Source organism: Lacerta agilis, chromosome 16, assembly GCF_009819535.1.
Source record: "Lacerta agilis isolate rLacAgi1 chromosome 16, rLacAgi1.pri, whole genome shotgun sequence".
Taxonomy (NCBI): Eukaryota; Metazoa; Chordata; class Lepidosauria; order Squamata; family Lacertidae; genus Lacerta; species Lacerta agilis.
The window spans coordinates 37,777,576-37,802,389 of NC_046327.1; the positions used below are offsets into that span (position 1 = coordinate 37,777,576).

Consider the following 24,814-nt stretch of genomic DNA (forward strand, 5'->3'; position numbering starts at 1 on the left):
CTGGACTAACGGACGAACAGAGGCTCACTGCTTTGAAGGTGGAACTGCTGTACAGGAAAGTCAAAGTCTTGTGTGGGGGTCTGAAAGAGAACCAATTGCCCACAGAGGAGGCTTTTAAAACTTTTAACACTTTGGAAGAAAGTCTTGCCAAAGAGCTGAGAGGATGTCTGGGAAGATGGAGAGAAATGAGTGAGCTACTTCGGAGAAGAAACTCGCCTTTTGGGGGTGGCAGTCCCAAGGCGACGGTAAGATTTGTTATATCCAGTCCCCGAGGTGTGAGCTCGGGGGCCAGGGACAGAGAATTATGGTTTTTACAAGAAGAAAAGATATGCTACAAAGAACCGGAGAAGCTGAGAGACGACGAGATGGACATCCTGGAGCTCGTGGCAAGGAGAGTTATGGACTGTGCCCGGATCTGTGGACGCTTGGAGAGGGAAGCCACAGGGAAATTCAGTGTTGATGCCACCAGGAGAAGAATAATGGACAGAGGGGGTGTGGGGTGAAATACTAAGTAAAATTTGAAGTAGCCTGTCATGGAATTTTGAAATCGGAGGGTGAATACTGTCAACAATCTTTCTGTTTTATTTTTTGTTTGAATATGAAAGGAGATATTTTGAGTTACTATGTTATTAGCAGCAGTTTAAAGGATAGAAGAGATAGATATGATATAAATGATTGGTGAAGATTTCAATGGAAGAAGAATTATGATGAGATATTACTACGAGGATGCATTGTTAGTTAAATGTTGAATATATAATTGTGTGTAATTATATAATTGAATTTGAATTTCAGGAGAAATGGTTATAAAATAGATTAAGGATATGAACTCGAAGGAGAAAGGGCAGGGGAAGTCAATGGTCAAGATATGGAAATAGAAATTTTCTTTTTAAAGAAAAGATGCAACAAGAAAACTTGACACTGTTTGTATTTGTTTTATTAGTGTATTCGTTTTGTATTTGTTTAATTGTAGGTGTGGGTGTGGGTATATGTTGTTATAAGAAAAAGGTCAATAAATTCTTATAAAAAAAAAAACAAAGTTCTGGTTATGACCTACACAGCCCTATATGGCTTAGGTCCAAGCTATCGGAAATACTCTATTCCCTCGTGCAAACCTGCCCAGGATTTGAGATCTTTGGGGAAGGCCCTTCCCTTGGTCCTGCCACCCTCACAGGCAGCTTGGTGGGGATTTGGGAGAGGGCCTTCTTGGCAGCGGCTGCTCCCAGACAGCTTTGGAGCTCTCTCCCGAGAGAAGCCAGACTAGCTCCCTCCTTGCTGTCCTTTCACCAACAGGCTTTTGTTTATGTTGTAATTACTGGTATGGTGTTAGTAGATTTTATATATGTATATAGCTTTAATTCTATCAATGTTTAATTGTTTTTTAATTATTATTATTTTTCTGTAAGTTGCCTTGAGTCAAGGAAAAAGGAGGGGTATAAATAATCATCATCTTTCATTTTTAAAAAGACAGCCTCTATCCCTCCTAGAAAGGAAATTATGGGACAAAGTATTTAGGTACCTTCTAAACATTTTATGTGAAATAAGAGTAAGTATAATATGGCCACTTCATTTATTTTTACTGAAACTGAGGAATGTTGCAGCAACGCCATCTCTGTGTGTAATCAGTGTTGTGTGATCACCACAATCAGGACACAGCTGACTTCCTATGACAAACATAAGGTTGTCTGGTGTGGTCTCTCTTTTTGTGTTATGCTGTGCTCTCCATGGGAGCCATTTTGTGACTGGCACCCAAGCACTCTCCCAAAATCCAAAATGTGTTCACTAGTCAAAAAAGGTTGGCAACCCCTGTACAGTGGTGCCCCGCTAGACGAAAATAATTCGTTCTACGATTTTTTCCGTCTAGCGAAGCGGCAATGATAGCCGCGCTCCGCTAAACGAAAAAAAAAAGACGAAAATTTTTCGTCTTGCGAAGCAGCCCCATTGACTTTTTCGTCTTGCGGGGCAGCTTCCGCTAGACGAATGCCGTTCGTCTAGCGAGGCATTCGTCTAGCGGGGCACCACTGTATTAGTATACAGTCAAACCTTGGTTCCTGAATGCCTCCATTTTGGAACGTTTCGGCTCCTGCACACCAAAAACCCAGAAATGCTCATCTCATTTTTGAACATTTTTCAGAAGCTGAATGTCTGACGTAGCTTCTGCTTGAGTGCAGGAAGCTCCTGCAACTAATTGGAAGCTGCGCCTTGGCTGTTGAACATTTTGGAAACCAAACAGGTTTCCAGGAATGGATTATGTTCCACAACCGAGGTTTGATTGTAATAATTTTATTTTAGAGCTGTTATCCATCCATAGACCATGGGGACTTCTAACCCTCAGTCAGGTTATGAATACTAGTATTTCCTAAAGTAGGGATGCCAACATGATGCTCTCCATATGCTGTTGGACTCCAACCTCCAGCAGCCCCCAACCACCATGGCCTCTGTCAGGGATTATTGGAGCTGTAGTCCAGCAACAGCTAGAGGGCATCATGTTGGCCATCCATGCATTCAAGTGTATTCCCATTTTACTAAACCCACAGATAATTCTGAATCTGATAATCAGTTGAGGGGTTAAAAAAGTGGGGGAGACATCATAAGGGAGGTATGTTAGTCACCACTCTGGTGGAGTACCTGAGATGACCCCTTTAATTTCACCTATATATTATTTAGCAAAAAATAAAAATAAAACAGGCCTGCACATGGGGGGTGGGAGTGGCACTATTGCTGGGATGGTGGTGCAAAACCACCTCTTGCTCCCACTACTGGGTGCTTCCATGTTTACAATTTCTCTCTCCCTCTCACACACACTCACAGTTAACATTTTGTTGGGTAAGCAGCTGTTCTGTGGTGCCCCACCGCCACCCACCATGGTAGGCCAAGGTAGATAAATTCTGGAATGTAACAGCTGGTGGGTAATCCTAATGGATGTGGGAAATATGAAAAACATTGCATATTTTAAAAAATGAAAATTGTTTTTCATACCTGGTATTCTGATTGGGCTGTGCCATTGGTCTAAGGTAGTGGTTTTCCAAACTATGTTCAATGGATTCCTAAGGTTTCTTATCCAGGTATTTTAATCAAGAGTACAAGACAAGCTTCCCTGAAGGACAATGCTAGAGCTGAACTGAATTAAATTTATTTTGCCACCCTCTTTGTGAGTAGCAAAATGGATGGTGGTGGATTTGGCAATTTTCCAGGAAATGGTCTGCTGTTCTCAGGTGTTAAGGCTGTTGAAGTAAGATTCAACTTTCGGTTCAGTTGGCTTGGGGGGCGGGATTTGGGGAGGGGGAACATCCTTTGCCTAAGGCAGCAAAATGCATTGGGGTGGTCCTGTAAAGCAGTCTAACTGAACTAACAAACCCTAGGGCATGGTTCCTCAAATATAGCCACCCATGAACATTTGATAGTGCAGCAAGGACTCCACTGACACACTTGGCTACAATCACCGCAATTGTTTTATGGCTCCATCTGCTATCACAGCTTAGAGACTAACCTGAGTCTGAGAACCATTTCCCTGTAAGAGAGACTTCCTATGACAAGAAATAGACACTGGTTGCTATGCCTTTGCAAAGGAATATAATATAATTAACAGTACAATCCCTCTTTGTGTCAGTGTATTGTTTTGTGTGTGGAAGTAGTCATCATTTTGTGCCATTTGAAAGAGATCTTCCTGAAAATGACAAATTCTGTGTTTATACGTATTCTGGTGTGTTCTCTGGTCAAGATTGCCTTTCTGCTCAGTCCAAAGTTCTATGTAACTCAAACTTGGGAACAATGTTTTGAAAGGCAGAATAAAAATCCCTGAAACAATGTACTCCTGCATCAGTATAAACTGGCACAAACAAGAGGCCACTTTGCAACCAACTAAAAGACATCCTCATCCACAACAGAGAAAAAAATATTATATTTTAATGGCAGGGCAGAACAGTTCTACCTTGGTAATGAAAGGCTCAAACAAATCTGTAACATTTACATAGGTTTATAATCCAATTCTAGCACAGAATACAGTACTTACCAACATGAGATGCAACTAGATTACTGTGTAGAATGCATGCTGAGTGCTAAGACTGGGCCTGAACCTTTCTTTTTAACATAAAAAATAGAATTTGTTTCTTTTAAATGACCTTACATATATAAAAATGCAGTTGTCACTGTATCTTTATTGGAAGGGGGGATAAATCAAGTTGCTTGTTTTAACAACCAAAATAAGATAGAAACACCCACAAAGAAAGGACTGCTTTCTTGTAAGGCAAACGTTTTATATAATAAATAGGATACAAGGGTAGGGAGGGAGTTGGTGGATTTCTTTAAACATATACATGTACATTCAGACGGATTTTGTTATTTTCTTACTGAAATAATACAAATTTTCATTTAATAAATTTCTTTTTTTCCTTTTTTAAATATAGTCAGTGCTTTCAGTCTTTTTTTTTTTTTTTTGGCTGTACACAAAACCTACAAAAAGAGCAATCCGTTTTAAAGATTTATTAAACAATCTACTCAATAGTTCTTAAAAGTAATTGTCCCAAAAACACATCAACCAAATGCAAGGTGCGATCCAGAAGTATGGGGGTGGGAGCACAGGAGTGAACAATGAAACATTTTAAACTTGATTTCTAAAATAGTTAATCCCCACACCTACCCAGTTCTATCTGGAGGATTCTTTGTACATTTTTTATTCCCCTAAGGCTAGATATTTGCTGTCCTAGAAATAGGAATTAGTAACATTTGGTGTTAAAAACAAATCAATGGGTCTCCTTTAGATACAGCCCCTCTGACAAGATGTTAAATGCACCTCTGCATCTAGCAGAAAGGTTCATAGCATTCCCCTTTATTGCCCTCGAGGTGCCAGGTCCTTCTGGTTTATTTACCCCCAGCCAAATGAATATTCATGTGAAGGAATCAAGCCACCTCTTGCTACATGGCCCACGTGGTGGTGGACTGTTAGAAGAAGCTGTACAAAATACACTGGGAATGCCTGTTTAAAAACGCTCTTCTTGTCACATTCCCAGTTAACCTCCCCCTTTTTTACTGCCAACAGACAAGACAAAAGTAAAGTATACGCTCTTCCTCCCTTAAAATATATATATATATATTATATACATACGTCTGAAACACTCAAAAGCGTTTGTGCCTGGAACAATTACTTTACAGAAATGTTCACGATACACACTCGTGGACCATAAAGGGGGAAAAAAACACACAGAGATTTTCACCGACATTCCTTTTTTGACACTCCCCCCCTGCAAGGTTGGGGGGAGTGAGGGTGGGGAGATAAAACCCTACACACAATTAGAGTCCCAAACACCACAGTTGGTTTTTTTTTGTAACCTCCCCCCACAAAAAAGGTGTGGGGGAGGAGGGAAATACAACCTCCCGCCCCCCACAACAAAAAATTGTGTCTCCGGAATTAAAAAATAATAAGGAGTCAGAAAGAGAAAGAAACACCACTGGCTAGTGAGAGAGAGAGAGAGTCAGCTACATGAGGATTAAGAGCTGTACAGGGTAGCAAGCACTCAGCATACATTTAATAACAGTCCTTGTACTATTTGGTCATATGGTGATCACTACTGAGTTGTGAAGCAGAAGGAAGTTGGTTTGTTGTTAGCGGCATGTCAATTGACGGAAGCAGGAGAAGAGAATGCCCCCATCCTTCCCCCTGCCCCAGTACGATTGAGGAGGGAGTTTGCCAGGTTTGTTTTTTTGCACTCACAAAGAACCCCCCCCTCCCAAGTGAGACATATTTCCAAGTTGTTCACCTACTCCTCGTGCAGCTACACACAACTGCAGCAAACACGGCCAACCTGCAGAGCTTGGAAAAGGAACTCTGGGCCCTTGATTGGAAGAAAGCCTTATGCAAGTTGATCTACGGAGTGAGAAATCCCCTCTTCCTACTTCAATTCAGAAGAAGTCTTCATTCCCCACCCCACCATAAGTGTCATCTGCACTTGTCTAGTTATATTTGTTTTGGAAGAACAGCAGATTTAAGCTACTACTTCAGAATATTGCTGATTTTGGCAACTTGCGGGTGGAAGTTGGCAGAGAGCAAACTGTCCTACCCAGCCCTCTTCCTAAGGGTCCCTTGTGGGATGTGGTGAGATCTGGGTAGGGAAGTGCTAGCAAGCTTTCAAATGACTCAGCCTTTGACCTGATATATGCCAGTAGGGTCCCGTTATTATTGGTGCTACCAGCACTTGGACATTTTAGACTTTATATACAATTATTTATTAGAAAGCAAATCTAATGCCCCCAGATTATCAGTCATGCAAGCATAGGCAGCGCCAGGAAGACGGGAAGCGCAAATTCCTACTCGAATAATTGCCTGTCCACGCTGTCTGAATTAAAAAACATAGATTGTGAAATGACTTGTTTCTGTTTGGAAAGACTGTAGTATGAGAAAGAAAGCTCAACCTCCAGACATTCCTTCTTTGCTCCCTTTTCTGGAGCCGCCTCTGCATGCAAGCAAGATGAGAATTACGTAGCACTTGTGCAGGCCCAAAGGCCTTTGGAAATGAGATCTGGACTTCTGCTAAACTGAGGGGGGAAAGGAGTGTGTGACATGTTTTCAGTTGGTGGGAGGGGAGAGGTATGTGGAGTGTTGCCAATTCATGCCTGATGCCAGAGGAGTGCTCTCCCTCTCTGTGTGTGGAATTTAACAAGAATTTTGTTTTCTGTAAGGAGGAAGAGATATGCTCTAGAGCAGGGGTGGCCAACTCCCAAGAGACTGCAATCTACTCACAGAGTTAACTGGCAGTGATCTACCCCCCTTTTGGGGGTTCAGGTCAAAGTTGTTGAGCTTTTTTAGGGGGGCCACAGTTATTCAGCTTCTTTGGGGGGAGCCAATGATCTACCAGTGATCTACCGCAGACGTCCAGTGATCTACCGGTAGATCACGATCTACCTGTTGGACATGCCTGCTCTAGAGGAACAGTACTTGGAGGTTCAGCTGAGAACCAAAAGGAGTTTTCAAACAACAATGCTATCATGCAAAATTATTTTGCTACTGAAGTGGCCATTAACTGACACAGATGAATCATGCTAATGGTGCTTGTTAAGATTCAAGTCCAACTGGATATTGGTTTGTATGGTCAATTGGAGTCCCTCCTTATGTCCCCCCTCCTTTCCTAAATGACTGCCCTGCCCTAGAAGTTGACGGAGTGCAAAAAAATTAAAATGTTGGCTATACTCAACCACCTTGTTGGTTTTTCCCTCTTGAGACAAGAGAGGAAACCCCCTTTCAGAAATGGAAAACAGCCAGGGTTAAAAGGCAGTTCAACTCTGTAATGGAGAAAAATTACTGGCAGGCAGGTTTGATGGGTCAGTTTTATTTCCCCTTGTCCTATGATATCAAATACCAGGAAAAATGGTCAAGAAGCAACATATAATAAATTCTCAACAGACCGTATCATTCCTTGCTTGTTAGTCTGTTGTCCTTTTGTTTGATAGTGGTGCAATAAGCGGAAAAAGCAACCCCTCATTTATAATGCAATATACAGATATATAAAATTAGACATTTTTTCTGTGTCTACTTGGGTGCCTTAAAAAAAACAACACACACACACACACACAAACAAACAAACAAACAAACAGAAAGTAAATCCCCAAACAAAAGAGTTAGGCCTAATGTTAAACTCTACACATTATTGGATAATAATTGAAACCGACGCAAAGTTTATTTTCACTTGACACAGAAACATTGGGTGGTTCACAATGCTAACAAGGTAGAAACCTCTTGCGCAGTCTCTCAAACGCCAGGCACTATCCACATTCGTCTTTGAGGCTGAGCTGGGTGGAAGTGGGCAGAGCAGGGAGCAGAGGTGGAGCTCACAACTCTCTATCCCTGTAAATAAGAGGACCTAGATTGCCAGACTTTAACTGGTGTAACTCACTCTGAGAGAAGCAGCCAGCAGCAATAGCATCATTAGGTTAGTGGGGGATGGGGAGAGGCCAGGACTTACTTCACACCCCACTATTAACTTTTCATTGCACTTTGAGGATCTTTTCTTCTTTGGGCTGAACTAAATTTTTGGTGGAAGACCCAGATGTGGAAACAACTGCAAAGTGGAGCAGCAGAAAGGATGCCAATTGCAGCAGTTGGGGGGGGGGGAGAGAAGGGAAAAAGGCACGCAGGATTAAAGCCTTCTTCCTGGTTGTTGTTTCTCCAGTGCAAAGAAACTCCCTGCTCTGGCCACTTTGTAGTTGTCTGGAAGAAACCCAGGTCTGCCACCAACATCAAGTTTGGCCTGACATCACTGACAAAAATCTATTCCTCTTCTTTTTCCAATACTACATCACGCCAAGAAGGAGGATAATGGCATGAAGATGCCATCCTTTCACTTGTCTGGAATGTAGACACATGGGATCAGGATACTCCATGGTTTTGCAAGCTCTTTAAACCCAGATAGTGGTATGTGATTAGGCATTGGGGTGGTTCTAGTGTGGAACTGGGTATTGCTGTTCTAGCTTGGTATCTTCCAACATGTACACTTGCTCCTAGACACATTTTCTATCCAAAAACATCTACGGTAACTTCAATTAAGTTGTACATGGAGGCTTTCTTTTTAAAAATATATGGATCTCTATTTGTAGCTTTTGTTTAGTCTCCCCAGCTGGCTACATATGGCTCATAAACCCCTTCAACCCTCACTGCCAGTACCATGTGGTCTGCAATGGGCTTGTGCCTCATTGAAGACAGACTATTTTTCTCTCTTGACTTTAAAGTGCATCAATCTCTCCATGAAAAAACAACAACTAAAAAGAAAAGAAATATTTCTCCCATGAGGGCAATTGCCTGCCTCAACAAATCAATTTGCTTTTGGGCATTAAGAAGCAGCTGGGAGGTCTGCCACCTGTACATGTTTTTGAAGCCGGGATAATTTTGGAACACAGAGGTGAAGTCACATCTATCTGTGACAGAAAGAGCCACATTTTCTAAATGGTCTCTGCCAAATAGTGAGGAAAGCCTGAGGAGACCTCAAAGCCTAAAGTTGACAACATTGATTCCCAGTGGCTGTCTACAGGAGACATAGGTATGGTAGCAAATCATACCGCCCAATAGCTCCAAATGCTGGGTGTGTTTCCTGCAAAGCTAGATCTTCACTTTTGCAGCATAGGAGAGACTGTTAGGAATCCCAGAAAGGTACTGGAATGCAACAATGCCCTGCACCTGAAGGAAGTTTAGACCAAGGGCACTCTCAGGGCTAAACTGACATGGTAGTGGCAGACCTTCTTGTTTAAACACTTCTGTCCCCAGCAGTGCATAGAACAAGGAGGTGTGGGTCTAATTTTCAGAGCAAAAACAGCACACATGAAGCAGGTGAAGGAACCTGAACCCACCCTGGGCCTGCTTACCAACCCCTAGCCACCTCTCCACAGGCACTGTTCTCCCATCCCATATGATCCAACATGTAATCAGATCTTAGCTGAGAAGAAGAGAAGTGTATGTGCCAGAGACAGGGTGTGCAAGGAGAAAGCAAGAGGCGCACACATGTGCCCACATGTTATCTCTCCCCTGCTTACACAATCATTTTAACAAATACAGATTTGCTGCCATCTAGTCTTACTCTCAGTCATCAGCTGGACTGAGTGGAATTTCAGAGAAGGCCCATTCTGAGAAAGGAAGGGTTGCTGCCACCACTATTTTATTCTTCCCATTCTTTAGTCCCAAGGTTGCCCTGTTTTTTCAGGACGGCAATGCCTAGCTGCTTCATCCATGATACTTCTGTGGAAACCTTAGCTGCAATTATTCATTTCCAGGGGCAGTGCACTGCAGATTCGAAACATGTCCAACCAGTGGCAGTCCCAGAGTGGAATGAAGTGCAAAGTTCTGCTCTCTATTTACTAAAAACCCTTCATAACTCAAAAGAATTAGTAAATGAGGGAGGGTTTCTCATGCATACTTGGAGGTTGGAGCCTGGACAGTAATTCATCCTGGACCTGTCAGATGCAGCCTCAGGTGAAAAAAACCTCCCCAAACAACTTGAGACCAAAGGGAACTCTATTTTCTCCACCCCAGGTTTCACATAGCCTGGTGAATACTTGTTCATTTCCCACCCACCCACCCCATTATATTTGTGCCTTTTAAAAAAAATATCAAAGAAAAGCCCTTTGAGAAGTTGCTGGGGTTTTTTTTTAGTTATCACAAAGCCATTTTCTCCCCCACTTCTTTGTACTTTCTACCATGTTTCCACAGCAGTATCCTCAGATAGCCACTTCCATCCAAGTGAATGATGAACTGGCCTTCAGACTAGTTACCTTACCCTTAGAGCGGGTGGGGATGGGTATATTCCAGAGTCTGTGATTAGCAGCAGACTCCGGCCCAATCACTAGCATGGGATTTCTCCCAGAAGAACAAAAATTAGAAGCCACCCCCAACCTTTCTGCCAATTGCTGAGATATATACCGGTACATGAGAAGAAAAGAAAAATCAAAATTTGGCTTTAACTGTGGTGCCAGCGCAGGAAGCCCAGCAAAAATGAGCAATCCGGTAAATTGTTGCAATGAAGGTAGTCCCAATCCTAACTGGTCCTCCCTCTATGAACCTGGAGTCTCTCAGTTATGACCAGTGCATTACCCTTTATCTATACTTAGTAACTGCAAGGGGGGGGGAGTCTTTTGGCAGTTGCCACACATGGAAGGAATTTTACTCTACTTATCTGGTTAATAGGCAAGAAGGGGAAACATAAAAATAGGTTGTCTCCACACTGAGGTATCTCTCTAAGGGCCCAAAACAGTCATGCCTCCAGAGATCTAACGTGAGATCCTTCAACATTTTTAATTCCAAGAATCTGTAGGAGGCTCCAGTTTTTATTAGAAAAGAGGTGCTGAGGAAGAGGGTGGCTACACTGGCCACATGGCCATTTTCTTGATCTAAATTCTGCCCCTCTTATGCAGGGGGGAAGGGGGGCACTACTGTACAGGTACCTGTATCCCCTCACAAGCAGGGAAAATAGCAGCTTGGATGGGATGGGAATTAGGCTGTGTACCCACTAAACATTTAAACTGCACCCCCCCCCAAAAAAAATCCTGGGAACTTTAACCTGTTAAGTGTGATGGGAATTGTGGCTCTTTTTAGGGGCAGGCGTCTTTGGGGAAGTCATGTGCTTTATATGTATGGTGTGTATGCACCAAAGACAACCAGCACAGGGGTTGGATGAGAAGGAGAGAGTTAAGTACCCCTTTCCTCAGCACTGCTGCTCTGATCAAAAGCAGAGCCTCCTGAGGCTTTAAGTTTTGTTTTTTTTAAACAAACAAATAAAAATCTGATCATGACGGTCCAGAATCATATCTATTTTGGCCCTCAAAGACCTGCAGAACAAGATGGGGCTTGTTCTAATTCTTTTGCACCACCACAAAGTGACAACAATTTCAGAGATAACTCTTTCTAGTTCCTGCCCAGACTGCTGGCTTGGACCCCTACTCCCCATCTTGTTCTTGGGGTACTTTGCTACTGCCTAGGATGGAGGTGGGCACAGATCCTGTCTGTACTACATATGCAGTTAAAAACAAAAATTAGCACACTGAAGTGGTCAATGCTCCCCTACCCCTACTCTTCTATCTTCTGCAGACAGAAAAACAAAACAAAGGAGACATCCATTTGAAACCAAGTCCCCTCCCCAAAGTACACTACCCTTCTGCTGAGCTCTCTTTCCCTGGGGAGTGAGGTGTGCTCAACTGCCATGGAAGAGCTTGGTTGCCAGCCATAAGGAAGTCCTTGTAAATGACAAATACTAGGCTTCTCAATGAAGCCACTGCCACATATCAATCCCAGCACAGAAGATCAGGTAGTTTTATAAACATTCAGCTACCTTCCTGCCCCAGAACTAAGGTGGAGAGGTCAGCCGGAATTCCATCAAAATGTCCCACTCCAATACATACAGGCACACTCTTTCATGCCGTTGCCTCACAGAAGGTGGGCAAAGGCCTCCATTAGTGCAAACAGTTCCCTAAACTAACATCATTGACAAGAACTGGAAGAACATCTCATTTTAACTCTTAGCATATGACAAGCACACGCACACACGTACACGCTTCAGCACACTCAGATTGCTTCAACAAAATCAAAAGGCCTCTCCTTTTGGGATAGACGTAGGAAAGGAGGACATTCTTACAAAGTTGCCCCCAGTATCCCAGTGGTCTCTTAGCAGCACAACTGTCCTCGGGGGGAGAGAATAACTTTCCTATCTGCTGGTTTAATTGGCAAATGGGGGATATTGGTTCCCCAGTAAGCCACAGTCCCATCTCTTTCTCTCTTGTGTGTACACACACATCCTACTGAAAACTACAAAAATCCAACTAAGACTGGACAACTACATTACATGGCACTAGGGAGGTGGAGTGGAATACACACATGCCCACCCTCCCCACAATCTGTCCACCAGGCCTCTGTAATATGGAGGGCAAGCAGGATCAGGGCGACAGGCCAGAGTTTGGAGCTGCCCCTCCCCTGCCAAACAGCTTGCCTTGTCAGTAGTATATGCAGCAAAGCATGGCAGAAGGGGCTGATGGGGGTGGGGGGGAGAGAAGAGGGTGCCCCCATTCTGTAGAAAAAGTGCAAAGTGGCTTCCAGCTCTGGGAGGCATGTCTCTGCACCCCACACTGTGCTTGTCTGTATTGAAAATGGGGGAAGGATTGGAACAGAGTTTTGGAGAAGCTGAATGGTTGAAAGCCAGGACACTCTGGGGAAAAGGGGAGTCCTGCCCAGCAGCTGCCTGGAGTCTCATCTGGGTGTGGGGGGCTGGGAGTGCCTGTCTCTCTCTTTGTTTCCTCTGGCGCTCACTTGCTCATTCACCCCCCTCAAAGTCAGCTGACCCGCTCTGACACAGGTGTCCTGGTGTCCACGGCCTCGTCCCTGTTTGTGGGCCGGGGCAAGGCCGCGGAGGACGACACAGTGTCTTTGCGCTCATGTTTGTAGGGCACTGCTGTGCCGCTGGGCTGAGTCTTAGGTGGCTCCTTTGGGCAGCCATCACTTTCCGGAGCCCTCTCCTCTTTGCAGCTCTTACTGCTCAAGTCCTGGGGCTCAGCTGGAAGGCTCCTGCTGTCCTTGGGGCTTTCAGGGGACTGAGAAGGGGAGCTGCCCTGGGCCTCCGAAGGCGGCTGATGGGGAGGATGGTGCTGATCCTTCTTGCCAGGGGATGAGGAAGGGGCAGAGGTTGGTACGGCATTGCCACCCCGCCCTTTAGGACTGCTTTCCTTGCTGCGGCGCCCTGGGCTCTTGGCAGCCGTTCGCTGTCCCTTGGGGCTCCGCTCCCCCGTGTTGCTTGGAGGAGGTGGGCTTGGCTTGGCTATCTCTATGCTAACGGCCTCACGTGTCTTGCGCTTCTTGATGGGCAGTACTGTCTCCCGGACCGCCTGGACAACCGGCTCCTTGACTGCTTTCTTTTTGGCTTCGGCAACTACCACTGCTGCTCCACTGCCTGGCTTACGCCCCCGTTTCTTAGGCACAGCCTGGGGGTCCGATTCAGATTTCCGCTTGCGCCCAGGACGCTTGATCACCATGACCTGTGTGGAGGTGGTGGCCCCACCAGTGCCTTCTGCCTTGGCTCCTGCTGGAGAGGACTGCAAAGGCATCTTGACCAGCAGTTTTCCAGAACTCTTCTCAATCACCCGCTTCACTTGCACACCTTCTGAGGCAGCTCCTCGGGGCTTGGCAGAGCCACTGCCCTTTGGTCGGCCCCGCCCGCGACCTGTGCCAGCCGTTTTAGTGATTTTGGGTTTCTTCGGAGGCTTCTGTTCTCGCCGCGATGGACTCCCACGTCCAGTCACCGTGAAATCGAAATCATTAGGATCCAGAGAGGTGTCCCCCACCTTTTGAAAATAGGCAATGAGCTCAACTTTGGAGCGGAAGGCCTTGCCCTGGGGGCTGCATTTGCAAGAGCCGGAGATATGAAAAAGGACAAAAAGAAAAAGGGAGAGGGGAGGAAGAACAGAAGGAAAATTAATGGTATTCCACTACAAACACATACTTCAAGTTTACTTCTTGGCTTGAAAAAGTCTCTGCTTTTGAGGAATAAATCCCACATTTATGGAGGTGTCCAATAAATCCATCAGATTGGTAACAAACATACTTAAGAAAGGAGTAGGGTGTGAGGTTGTTTGATTGCTTTTCTGTAGGCTAGGCTCTGTTTCTCCTCACTTTTGCTTCTGTACCTGGCATTTGGAGGGGCTGGGGTGGTGGTGGTGGAAGGAGAGTGACAGCTAGTTTGTTAATTTTGTTTTGGGGTTTCTTCCCTACAAACACCTGGTATATTATCTGATAAAAAAGTTTATCTGATGCTTTATTATTTCAGGCCTATCCCTTCTTTCCCCCCCACTTTAAATTATGTGGGAGAAGGAAGTAGTTTCCTGACTGTCACAGTGGACAGCCAATCACTGCTGTGTAAATTTAGTTTCTTCTGAAATGGTGTGTGTGTGTGTGTGTGTGTGTGTGTGTGTGTGTGTTTTCCTGTGCAATGTCACAGGAAGGCTAACTGCTGGATTTAAGTATGTCCAGTCTCCACTGCTAGATAATAGGGATAACCCTGCTCATGAATCTCACTGAGAAATCTGTCTAGCCACTGCCCTGGGTGCTATCACATCATCTTCAGCTGGGAAGCACCTTGGAGAATTGCTGCCAGTATGCACAGACAATACTGGGCTACAGAGACCAATTATTATGGCTTGAAATAAAGGCAGCTTCCTATGTATGCTGAGCCTGATGGTGGACTAGGATCCTAGTCCTGCAACTAGGGGCTCATCCATACTTTCGCTTGTTCCGTGCCTAAAAAGCACAGGTCTGAGTGGTTTTCCACTTATCCTGTGCTTTCTAGGCACAGGTCCAAGCAGTTTTACATTTGCCCTGCAGCATTCCCCTGGAAGACACGCTCTTTACCACTGAATCAGAACAAATGGTATTCTACAGAAAACCTGATTGCCATTTGGTCTGGTTCAGTTCAAGGGAAGCAGCAGAGCAAATAGAGTTGTGTTTGAGCCCTATGGTGGGGAATGAACAGAGATTTTTATGAGAAAATGGATGCGGATGGTCTTAATGCTTTCAGGGAAACATGAGGAAAAATAAAAATGTTACCTTTTTTGATCAAATGACAATGGCTGAAATTTCCCCTCCATACAGTACATGGATTAAAAATTAGTTTTTCAAAAGTACCACAAAGCAGAAAGTATACTAAGGCTGTCAGTAGGTTATTAGAGACTTTGGCAGCTGTATTAATTTTCCATTTTTAGGAAATTATTAATGTAAGGAAGGTAAACATAAGGGGGAAATGACGTTATCTCCACCTGCAGTATGAAATGGTGCAGGGGAGTTAAAATGCACATACACTCACACTGTGGGATTCAATAGGATTAAAGTACCAACTAGCTGAGCTCACAACATGCAAATGTTCAGCAAGAGCTATGGTCTGCAAGTTATGCTCCCGGACCTGAAGGCCAGAGAGCGTGGGGACTAGTTATGGTTACTTACTGGTGAGAGGAAGGCATTGCACATGCTCAGAGGCACTTCTTGTCACATGTTCCAGGGCTGAAGCATGGTACAAATCAAATCCTGGAACTAGACCTAAGCACTGATTCAATTTAAGCCTTGAAAAGCAGTACATGTTGTGAGCAATACACATCTTCCACTGTCACTCACTTGATAAGGTAGACGTCATACTTCCCCGCTGAGCGACCAGACTTCCTCTGCTTAAGCTTGCGGGTCCAGCCTTCTGGCAAGGTGGGGTCATCATACATCGGCCCACGGTCCCGGATGACAGAACGGCGCTGTTTTGGAGATGCAGAGGCTTCAGGTACAGCTGGAGCAGTCCCAGCTCCTTCCGACATCTCTGCCTTGCCTGCTTCAGCTGGTTCTGCAGAAGGCTGTGCAAGCTCATGCTGCTTTTCCTCTTTCCGCTCCTTTTTGAATTTTTTGGCTTTTGGCGACTTATCCTTGGGACTCTGTAAGTCTTGGTCCTCAGATCTTTCTTCCCTGCAAGGGAAAGAAAAGCTCACATGAGTTCTAAGTATGCCACAGAGCAAAATAGATAAAGGATGTATGGGTGAAGTCAGTGCTTTTTTCGGGGGGGGGGGGCACATGCAGGGGTACACATATCCCTAAACATTTTGTGAATCTAAGTTTGGCCTCATTGAGGGGCAGTATTTCAATATGAGTAGGAAAATGAGAGTACCCCTAAACATTTTTAAAGAAAAAAAAACACTGGAACGATTCATCCAACTACAGCTACAGTCAGCACAGAGCCAAAATGACACTTATAAAGCACACCCACCCATCACGTTTTTTGGGAGCACAGTCTCAAGTTTACTGGGGATTCAGTAGTTAGAAACAATAAACTTGAGCACCCTGGTGTAGCACAAGATGATTATGGGCTATTAATGGTTTGAGCCTCAAAAATTCCTAAGATTTATTGCATTCATCTCCTGAACTGTTAATATGAAGCCACTGTACATGGCACCAGTAAGGCCTTCTTTGGGACAACATACTCCTGTACTGGAAGCACTGAACACATTTTTTCCAGCAAAAACAGTGTAAATAACACCAGCCCTAAATCATTGCCTTTCTATTCATCTTTGAAAGTGGGGAAAAAAATCATATAAGAGTGCAGCCCCATACAGAAAATTAGTACAGAAAATGTTTTACTGCTTGGTTCTATAGATGATGCTCCATTCTCCCCTGCTAAAAAACCAGGGTTGGGTTTTTTTTGCTCCCTGCCCTCCATTTGACTGTTCAGAGGGAGGACATAATCACGAGGGACTGCAAGGCTTGGTTCTGCAAGAGCTTGGTTCACCCACTGTTAAAAAAATTCTGCTCTGGCAAAGAAGATGAAGTAACAGGCGGCAGCAGCAGCTCAAAGAAAATAACTTCCAGAGACTGAAATAGGGCTGCAAATTTGCTCAGACACCCAAGTACTTAGCTATCTGCAGCTCTCTTCAGTCCTGAAGGGATGAGAAAAATCCTGAGGCTGGTGCTTAGGCACTAATTTTTGTCCTGATTTGCCAAGTAGATCAACACAATACTCATACAGGAAATCTATTCCTAGAATATGGAAAGATACAGGACACCACAGACCACAAAATTCACGCAGGTAGATGTAATATAAAGGCCTCCTCCATCCAATCCCCCCCCCCACCTCTGCCTCTGCCTTTTCTTCACAGGGAGGGGAATCTGGCAGCCATGATAAACAAAAATATGGGAGGTATTCCAAAGGAAGTGCCTAGATCCTTCAGGCTATAATTACTGCAGCAGAAATTCAAGCTGTTTGTAAATAAAGCTGGAGAAGCAGCATTTGGCAGATCACGTTGCTTTCTTTCTCCCAGAGCAGTGCAGAAATCACACCCAAGACTACAGAGAGGGGTGTTGCTTGTTCACAAATGGAAGACAGCCTGCTGTGCTTTAGGAGGAGAGAGCTTACACAATTCTCAAAATGGTAATGGTGGTACATGAAAGAGAGCTATCCATCTCTGGCCATAAAAGATGAATACAGTTGAATTTCCACTAATGGCAGAGGTGGTGGTACAGTTCAGCAATGGTTTCATCTTTGTAAGCTATGATAATCTGTTTTTCCTTTCAGTGTTAGCAAAACAGCACTCACTGAGTGGTTAGCACATCAACATAGCTATCCTCCTCTTCATGCATTCTGGCAAAATCTACATTGAAGATTCATTCACATGATTAATTGACTAAGGCACATGGACAGATACACTTGCAGTCTGTGTACTAGATTAAATAACTGGGAACTCCTGCAACTGCCAAAGCAGGTTGGAAACTGCTATTTTAATTTCATGTGGTACGGTGAAGGGAGGAGGCAGGGGGAGTCCTTGCTGATATCTGGCAGTCACCCAACCAGTTAGACTCCCGTTATGAGCAGAAACCCTGCCACTTCCTCAGAGAGCGTGTATTAGACCACAAGCCCCTGGCACACAACATCCTGCCTTTTAGCCGGGGCACAGGTACTATTTATTATCAAAAAAAATTCAACAGAAAAGTAAAATAATGTATCAGATGATGTATCATGTAAATTAGTTAAGTTTCATGTTTACAATTCTGAACAAGCCAGTGATTTCCTGAAATGCAAGTCAGCATTCAGCAATGCCAAGTGTTACCTTATTATTATGCACCTGCTAAAGCAGTTTTTTGTTTAGGCAAGCCTACCCATGCATGTACATTGGACATGTTAATCAATCCATCTCCTTTATTGGCATAGAGAAAGTGCATCATACACACAGATCAGAACACAACACAATAAATGAAATACGCCAGGAGTTATTTTAGGATAAAACTGTCCAGACATCGAAAGGTACGAAAATGGCTCATAGGACCCATGGTAACGTAATTTCATGACGTCACTCAAAATTCTTGCCACATTCTCCACAATATCATTCCTTCAATTATTCAGCAGATAAGACACCCTGGAAGAGTCAGTGTGATAAATCCCCTCCTTCAATAAGGGGGCCAAATAATTATCATATACTTTTATATAAAATGGGCAATAAAATAAAACGTGTGTGGTGGATTTGACCTGTTTTGTGACACAAGGGCAGTATCTTTCAGAATATGGGATTTTTGAAAATCTACCTTGCAAAACTGTAACTGGTAAGATGTTAAATCTTGTGAGGGAAAGAGTTTTGTGTAGGTGAGGATTGTAAAGGTGATGTAAATAGGGAGTGTCCTGGCCAAACGAGGGTGGAATTCCCAACCCCAATGGGGAACAGATTTTATTGCCTGCACTGCTGAGGGTTGGGAATTCAATCTCTAGGATTCTGCGCTTGATTGTCTGGAATGCTTCCAATTGTGGGAGGAAAAGCAGCGACTTGAGTGATAGGCCACATGAAATGTAGGCAGAGCCAGAATTTTATAGTGGTGCACCATGCTTTGGTTCCCAGCAGCCCTTGTCCAGTTTCCAGAAACATGGCTGCATATGGCACACAATTTGGCAGCCCCAGGATTTTGCGCAGAAATTTGGATTGGATGCATTCCTCTTCTTTCTTCTTTGATGATCATTCATAGCTGAGTAAGATTCCATGAACAGTGAGTCCATAAGTGACTTGAGAGGCCAATTCTACATCCACATGTCCTTCCACAGTGGGGACATAGGTTTCTGAGTGGGAGTTGATCACGGTCAGGGTTTGCCAAATATGCCTTATCTCATTTCTCCCTTTCATCCTGAGTCTGAGCGTCTTCAAAGCCCATGATACCTTTGATAAAGTCTGTTCTCCAGTTGGAGTGCTCATAGGTCAGTGTTTCCCAGTTATCAGTACTTACATTAGAGTATCTGCTCCATTAAGTGCGAGCTTACAATTGTATTTCCAGAAAGTGTTATATTGGAAGTGGATGCCTAGGTATTTAAAGTTTTTAACCCATTCCAATGGGTTTCCACTGATCTCCCACCTATGAGGCTTCCAAGATCTTGAGAAAACAAGCACTTTAGATTTTGAGAAGTTCAGTTCCTGTCTGTTGGCCATACAATATTCCTGGCAGCAGCACAGAGTCGCTTCAAGCCAACTCTTGTGTGAGACAAGATGACTGAATTGGACAAGTACGGTATTTTTATTATGTATATTTTAAAAACTGAAGTTTTTTGAATTTTTTAGGTCCAAATGCTTTAAACATCTGATTTTATTGCTATTTTTTTTTAAAATAGCATTTTCTATTCTACGATAGCAACAAATTTTGCATATAACTTAAAATATAAAATACTGATGAAACCTGGTTATGTAAACTGCTTAGAAGTTTTGATGATTAAGTAGTATACAATTTGTGTTAAACAGTCCCAGCCAGATGTCTATGGGATGCCTGCAAGCAGAACTTTAGTGCAGTAGCACTCTCCACTCTTGCGGTTTCCAACGAGGGGCATTCAGAAGCATTACTGCATGGAACAGCAGAGTGCTTTCCCTCTGAAGAAAGGACTAGCCTGGCTATTGTTGTTGTTGTTGTTTAGTCATGTCCGACTCTTCGTGACCCCATGGACCAGAGCACACCAGGCACTCCTGTCTTCCACTGCCTCCCGCTGTTTGCTCAGACTCATGTTTAAGCATAACGTTGCTAGCGTGTGAAATGAGCGCAATTGTGCAGTAGTTGGAGAATTCTTTGGCACTGCCCTTCTTTGGGATTGGGATGTAGACTGATCTTCTCCAGTCCTCTGGCCACTGCTGAGCCTGGCTATGATTCACATTAAATGGCCTGATCTCTTTTAACTTCCCTGCAGGGCTGCCAACAGGAGGGTACAGGGAGTACAAATAAAGCAGGCCCCATGACAACAGAGGGTCCAGTCTATTAGCTTTCAAAAAAATCTACCAAAAATTTCCAAAGAAAATCATAAAACTGAGTGTGAAGACTAATGCTTCAGCACATCTATTGCCAAGGATGCTCAATCACTTAATCACTGTTGCTAAGCAACCTGAGGAAGGAATGCTGACCACCCCCACTTAGGACACAAGAGGGGGACCCTCCTGGAGCAACAGGAGAAGCTGGATGGAGGAGGATACTGGGGTATTCTTTGTTTAAGCACTTTGCTCATATCCACATTATGTCATTTGTTCCTCAAGTCTACTGCCTTTACAGAATACAACACAACTGGCTGGCTTTGGTGTGTTTTACTCAGAAGCAACTCCCTTGAAATAAAGGAGATTCCCTTCCTACTGAAAAGACATTGTGTTTTTGCAGCCTCTCTACCCCACCCCCATTTCTATGTCCTCATACTGCTACCACTGGACTGCTACCCACCACTGGGCTCTTATTAATATACAGTAACCATAGAAATACAACCATATGAAACACAAAATTAACCTGCAAATACAACCATAAAATTATTAAACACCTTACAGTTGCAGCAAGTTAACAATTCCTACAGACTGTACTTTAAGTAAAGGATTTTTGTTTAACAAGGTTGGCAAAATGTGTATTTTTGAGGGGTGTGTGTGGCTGAGAGCTGTGAAACTCTACATATTTGTTGCTTGTTTTTGCTGCATACTTGTATCTTAATCTTCCTCCTAAATTCCTCAAGGCTGTGTACGTTGTCTTCTCTCCTTTTTTATATTCACAACAGCCCTGTGAAGTAGACTAGGCTGAGAATTTGTTGTTCAGACACTTGTTACGGAAATTAGGGGGGGGGGTCACCTAAGCAAAGTCTCTTCCCGAGATTTTCCGTTACACACTGAAGTTGTGAAATTGCACATAATTAGGAGTGCTTTTTGTTTGTTATTATTTTCTGGACTGGCAAACCTTTGGTTTCTTTGAGTTTTTTACTGTAAATATCAGGAATATGAAACACTGCAGTTAGCACAATGAGGCTGCTTTTTCTGGCTTTGTTTATATGATTTGTGAATGACATTGAGCCTGCTGGATAGGCCAATGGCCCATCTAGTCCAGCTTCCCCGTCTTGCAGTGGCCAACCAGATGTTTGTGAGAAGCTTGCAGGCCAGGCAGAAGCACAATAGCACTGCCCCTCTTAGTTCCAGCAACTGGTATTCAGAAAAATACTGCCTCCGACCATGGAGGCACAGCATAGCAATGGCTAGTAGCCATGAATTTGTCTAATCGTCTTTTAAAGACATCCACATTGGTGACGATCACTGCCTCCTGGGGGAGCAAATTCCATAGTTTCACTATGTGCTGTGTGGCATATATTCGTCTCTTCTTTTTTCTACCCAGGAGCTCAAGATTACATGTGTTCCCCACCACCCTTTATATTTGCACAGCCCTGTGAGGTAGGCTAGGCTAATTTAATATATGCATAAAAGCAGCAGCTCTTGTCCACAGATTGCGAGGCAGGGGATGCAGGGGGCCTAATCCACAGTCAGTACCTTTCTGTATTGATGTATGAATGCCCTTTACCAAGCCCCCTGATATTCTGATTTAGACCAGAGCCTACTCAGAGCATCTGGGAATCTAGACCGCTACTGACCCCAGCATGGAAGCAATGCTTCAGTTTTATATTCAATCAACTTTTCCAGTTTAATGCTTTTTTTCAATAGTTGGAGTGGTCTGGCTAGCTTATGGGTAGGCAAATTAAGGCCCGGAGGCCGGATGCGGCCCAATCGCCTTCTAAATCCGGCCCGTGGATGGTCTGGGAATCAGTATGTTTTTACATGAGTAGAATGTGTCCTTTTATTTAAAATGCATCTCTGGGTTATTTGTGGGGCATAGGAATTTGTTCATTCCCTCACACCCCCCCCCCAAAAAAAATATAGTCCGGCCCCCCACAAGGTCTGAGGGACAGTGGACTGGCCCCCTGCTGAAAAAGTTTGCTGACCCCTAGTAGCTCTTTTATGTTCGAAGTGCAAATCTGTTAGAATGGTGGAACAATCTCCAAGTAAATTTCTCATGGGCTCCTTTGTTCACTGATATCAAAGATAAAGTTCCTTCTATCACTGGTCCATACCAAATTCTAAGGAAGTACCTTGGATTTTACTAGTGTGAATCACCCCAAAGCCTTTTTATCTTCTTGGGAACTATGCAGATCAGTTACCGTAACCAAATATGCTTGGGTTAACCAAAGGGACTAACCCTCTCTCAGACCATTTTTTTCTGAAAGGAATTATGCTCTGAAGCCTAACCAGGTAAGATGCAACTAGCTAATCTTAACTGACTTCCTTGTTTTATTTGGAAGTCTATGCGATTTGTTTCCTCTATCCCCTGCCCCATTTTCCTAAATAAAACTTTCCTAAATAAAAATACATTGACAGTTGGCTTCATTAGTTTAAAAATTCTATGGAATTTCTTGCTCAATCTTTCCCAAGATGATAGTAATCTTTGTGTTCTAAAAATAAATTCACAAGCTAATGTTGATGGTTGTATACTCTGGACTTGGGGAAAGTACAACAAAAACTTTCTTTTTAATTGTTTCTAAAGTTGTGCTTATGGAAGAGGCGCTTATCAATGTGGTTGAGAACTCCAAACCTCAATGTGGAGAAGAGCAGAGTCATCCTGATTCATCAAAACTTCTAAGACGTCCTGTGCTAAAAAATGGCTACACTAAGAGAAACTCATGGTGGTATCTCAGCACTATCAAACCTAACCTGTTCTGTTTAAACCAGGGGTTGTCAACCTGGTCCCTACCCCCCACTAGTGGGTATTTCAGGACTCTAGGTGGGCGGTAGAGGGTTCTACGGCACAAGCTGAATCCTCCTTCCATCGAGCACTAGTGGGCGGTAAGGAAATTTTACCATCAAGAAAGATGCATTAGTGAGCGGTAGGTATAAAAAAGTTGACTACCCCTGGTTTAAACCATGCCCCCCACCTCCACACCATTCCTGCAAACATGTAAGGTGGCTTGAAACTAGTTTAGACGTATGGCAGAGCAGAAAGGTTTGACATTAACTGTTAACCCAGTTGTATTTCCTGCCCGAGTTCAGTTGCAGCACCTACCAAAGCAATAAAGCTTTCATTTCCTTAAATATGGAGGGGGCAGAATGGCAAGTGCTCATCGGTCAGAGGGCTGAGTTTGATGGAGAAATAATACTAGAACAGTAAAAAGTCTTAAGAGACTCAGCATCAAAACCTCAAGTACTATGAGACTCCTTGAGCCCAGACTCTGAGATGCTTACTCAACTCCTTGAAGCTGACATGAGAATACACAGCATGCGTTTCTTTGGTCCATTTCCCTGTGTCACTCTTGGTCTCTCTCTCACACACACATACACAGAGCTTCTGAGTTTTGCCTACACACAAATTGCACAACACTGCCTACAGACTTGATTATCAGTCAAGGGTGAGGGACACTTAATTTTAAGTATCAGTTGTGTTGGTTGGAGACTCCAGTGTTCACTACTGGCAACACCTTAACTCCGTTAACTCCATTTCTAAACATTTAATTAATATGTTAATGCTTTCAGCAGATGCTTTAATAGGAACTATAATAGACTGTGGGTTGTGGACACATGGCAATAGGAGTATAATGAATGTAAGGTCATGCTTTACATGTATCCCACAAAGCTAGAGCTACCATAGATCCAGAATTTCCCGGATATATCTGGGATGTGTCTGCTGAAAATAGCATCCAGGCGGAATTTTCAGAAATCAGTTAGAATGTCCAGCAAAATCCAAGCATATGGCAGCCCATATCAGAAGTGTTGGGGTTTTTGGGGGGTGAATTTACCCCAAAATAGCTCAAAAACTTACTTTTTTCTGCCAAAACAAAACAAGTTAAACAACTTTTGTGTCCAGATTTTTACTTTTTGAAATATGGCACCCTACACAAAGCAGACAAAATGGCTGCATGAAGAAACCCTAAGATACATAGAAAGATTTTGTTATTGTAAAAGTCACCCTGAAACATTAATAGAAGGTCATGAATATGAAATTAAAGCCAATACTAATATTATCTCCAACATTCCTAAACCAGTCACTGCCTGTACTGCACTAGGGAGAAGATGGGAGTAACATATTTTTCATTGGAAACAAATACTGCATGCTTAAACTATGTTTACTCTAATGTAGGATTACATTTCAGAGTGTCACCAGATAGACAATAATGCCCACCAATATCCTCAGTAAAAAAAATAATTACACAAGAACTTTATTCCTCCTCTGGGTTGTATTGCTTCTTTCCCTGCGGAGATCTGTATGGTATTGCCAGAGTGTGTTATTATCATTTGAGAATAGTATTGAAGAATAGGATCAAAAATACATAGACACACACAGATACATATTTTTATATAAAATGTATCCTCTCTTCAAGCGTCCTGCTCAAACGATTGTTTTTACCAGGAACCTATCAGCCCATACTCTAGATCAGGTGTGGCCAATATGATGTCTGTCAATTTATTTATTGCATTAGCCATATGGCCGTAGCACATAGTAAAAGACCAGGCAGTGGCCTGGCACGATTATACA

At 43.5% G+C, this 24,814-nt stretch overlaps 1 protein-coding gene across 3 annotated transcripts in view; it reads right to left on the reverse strand.

Annotated features, from left to right (window-relative positions):
- Positions 1-11,248: 11,248 nt before the first annotated feature.
- Positions 11,249-24,814, reverse strand: part of MECP2 (methyl-CpG binding protein 2) — a 73,989-nt gene continuing 60,423 nt past the window's right edge. For all 3 annotated transcript variants that reach the window (XM_033173436.1, XM_033173438.1, XM_033173437.1), the window contains exons 2-3: positions 15,620-15,952; positions 11,249-13,855 (exon numbers count right to left, since the gene is read on the reverse strand). In XM_033173436.1, coding sequence (XP_033029327.1) covers positions 12,796-13,855; positions 15,620-15,952 — 1,393 coding nt within the window. In that variant the 3' untranslated portion in view covers positions 11,249-12,795. The remainder of the gene's footprint in view (positions 13,856-15,619; positions 15,953-24,814) is intronic.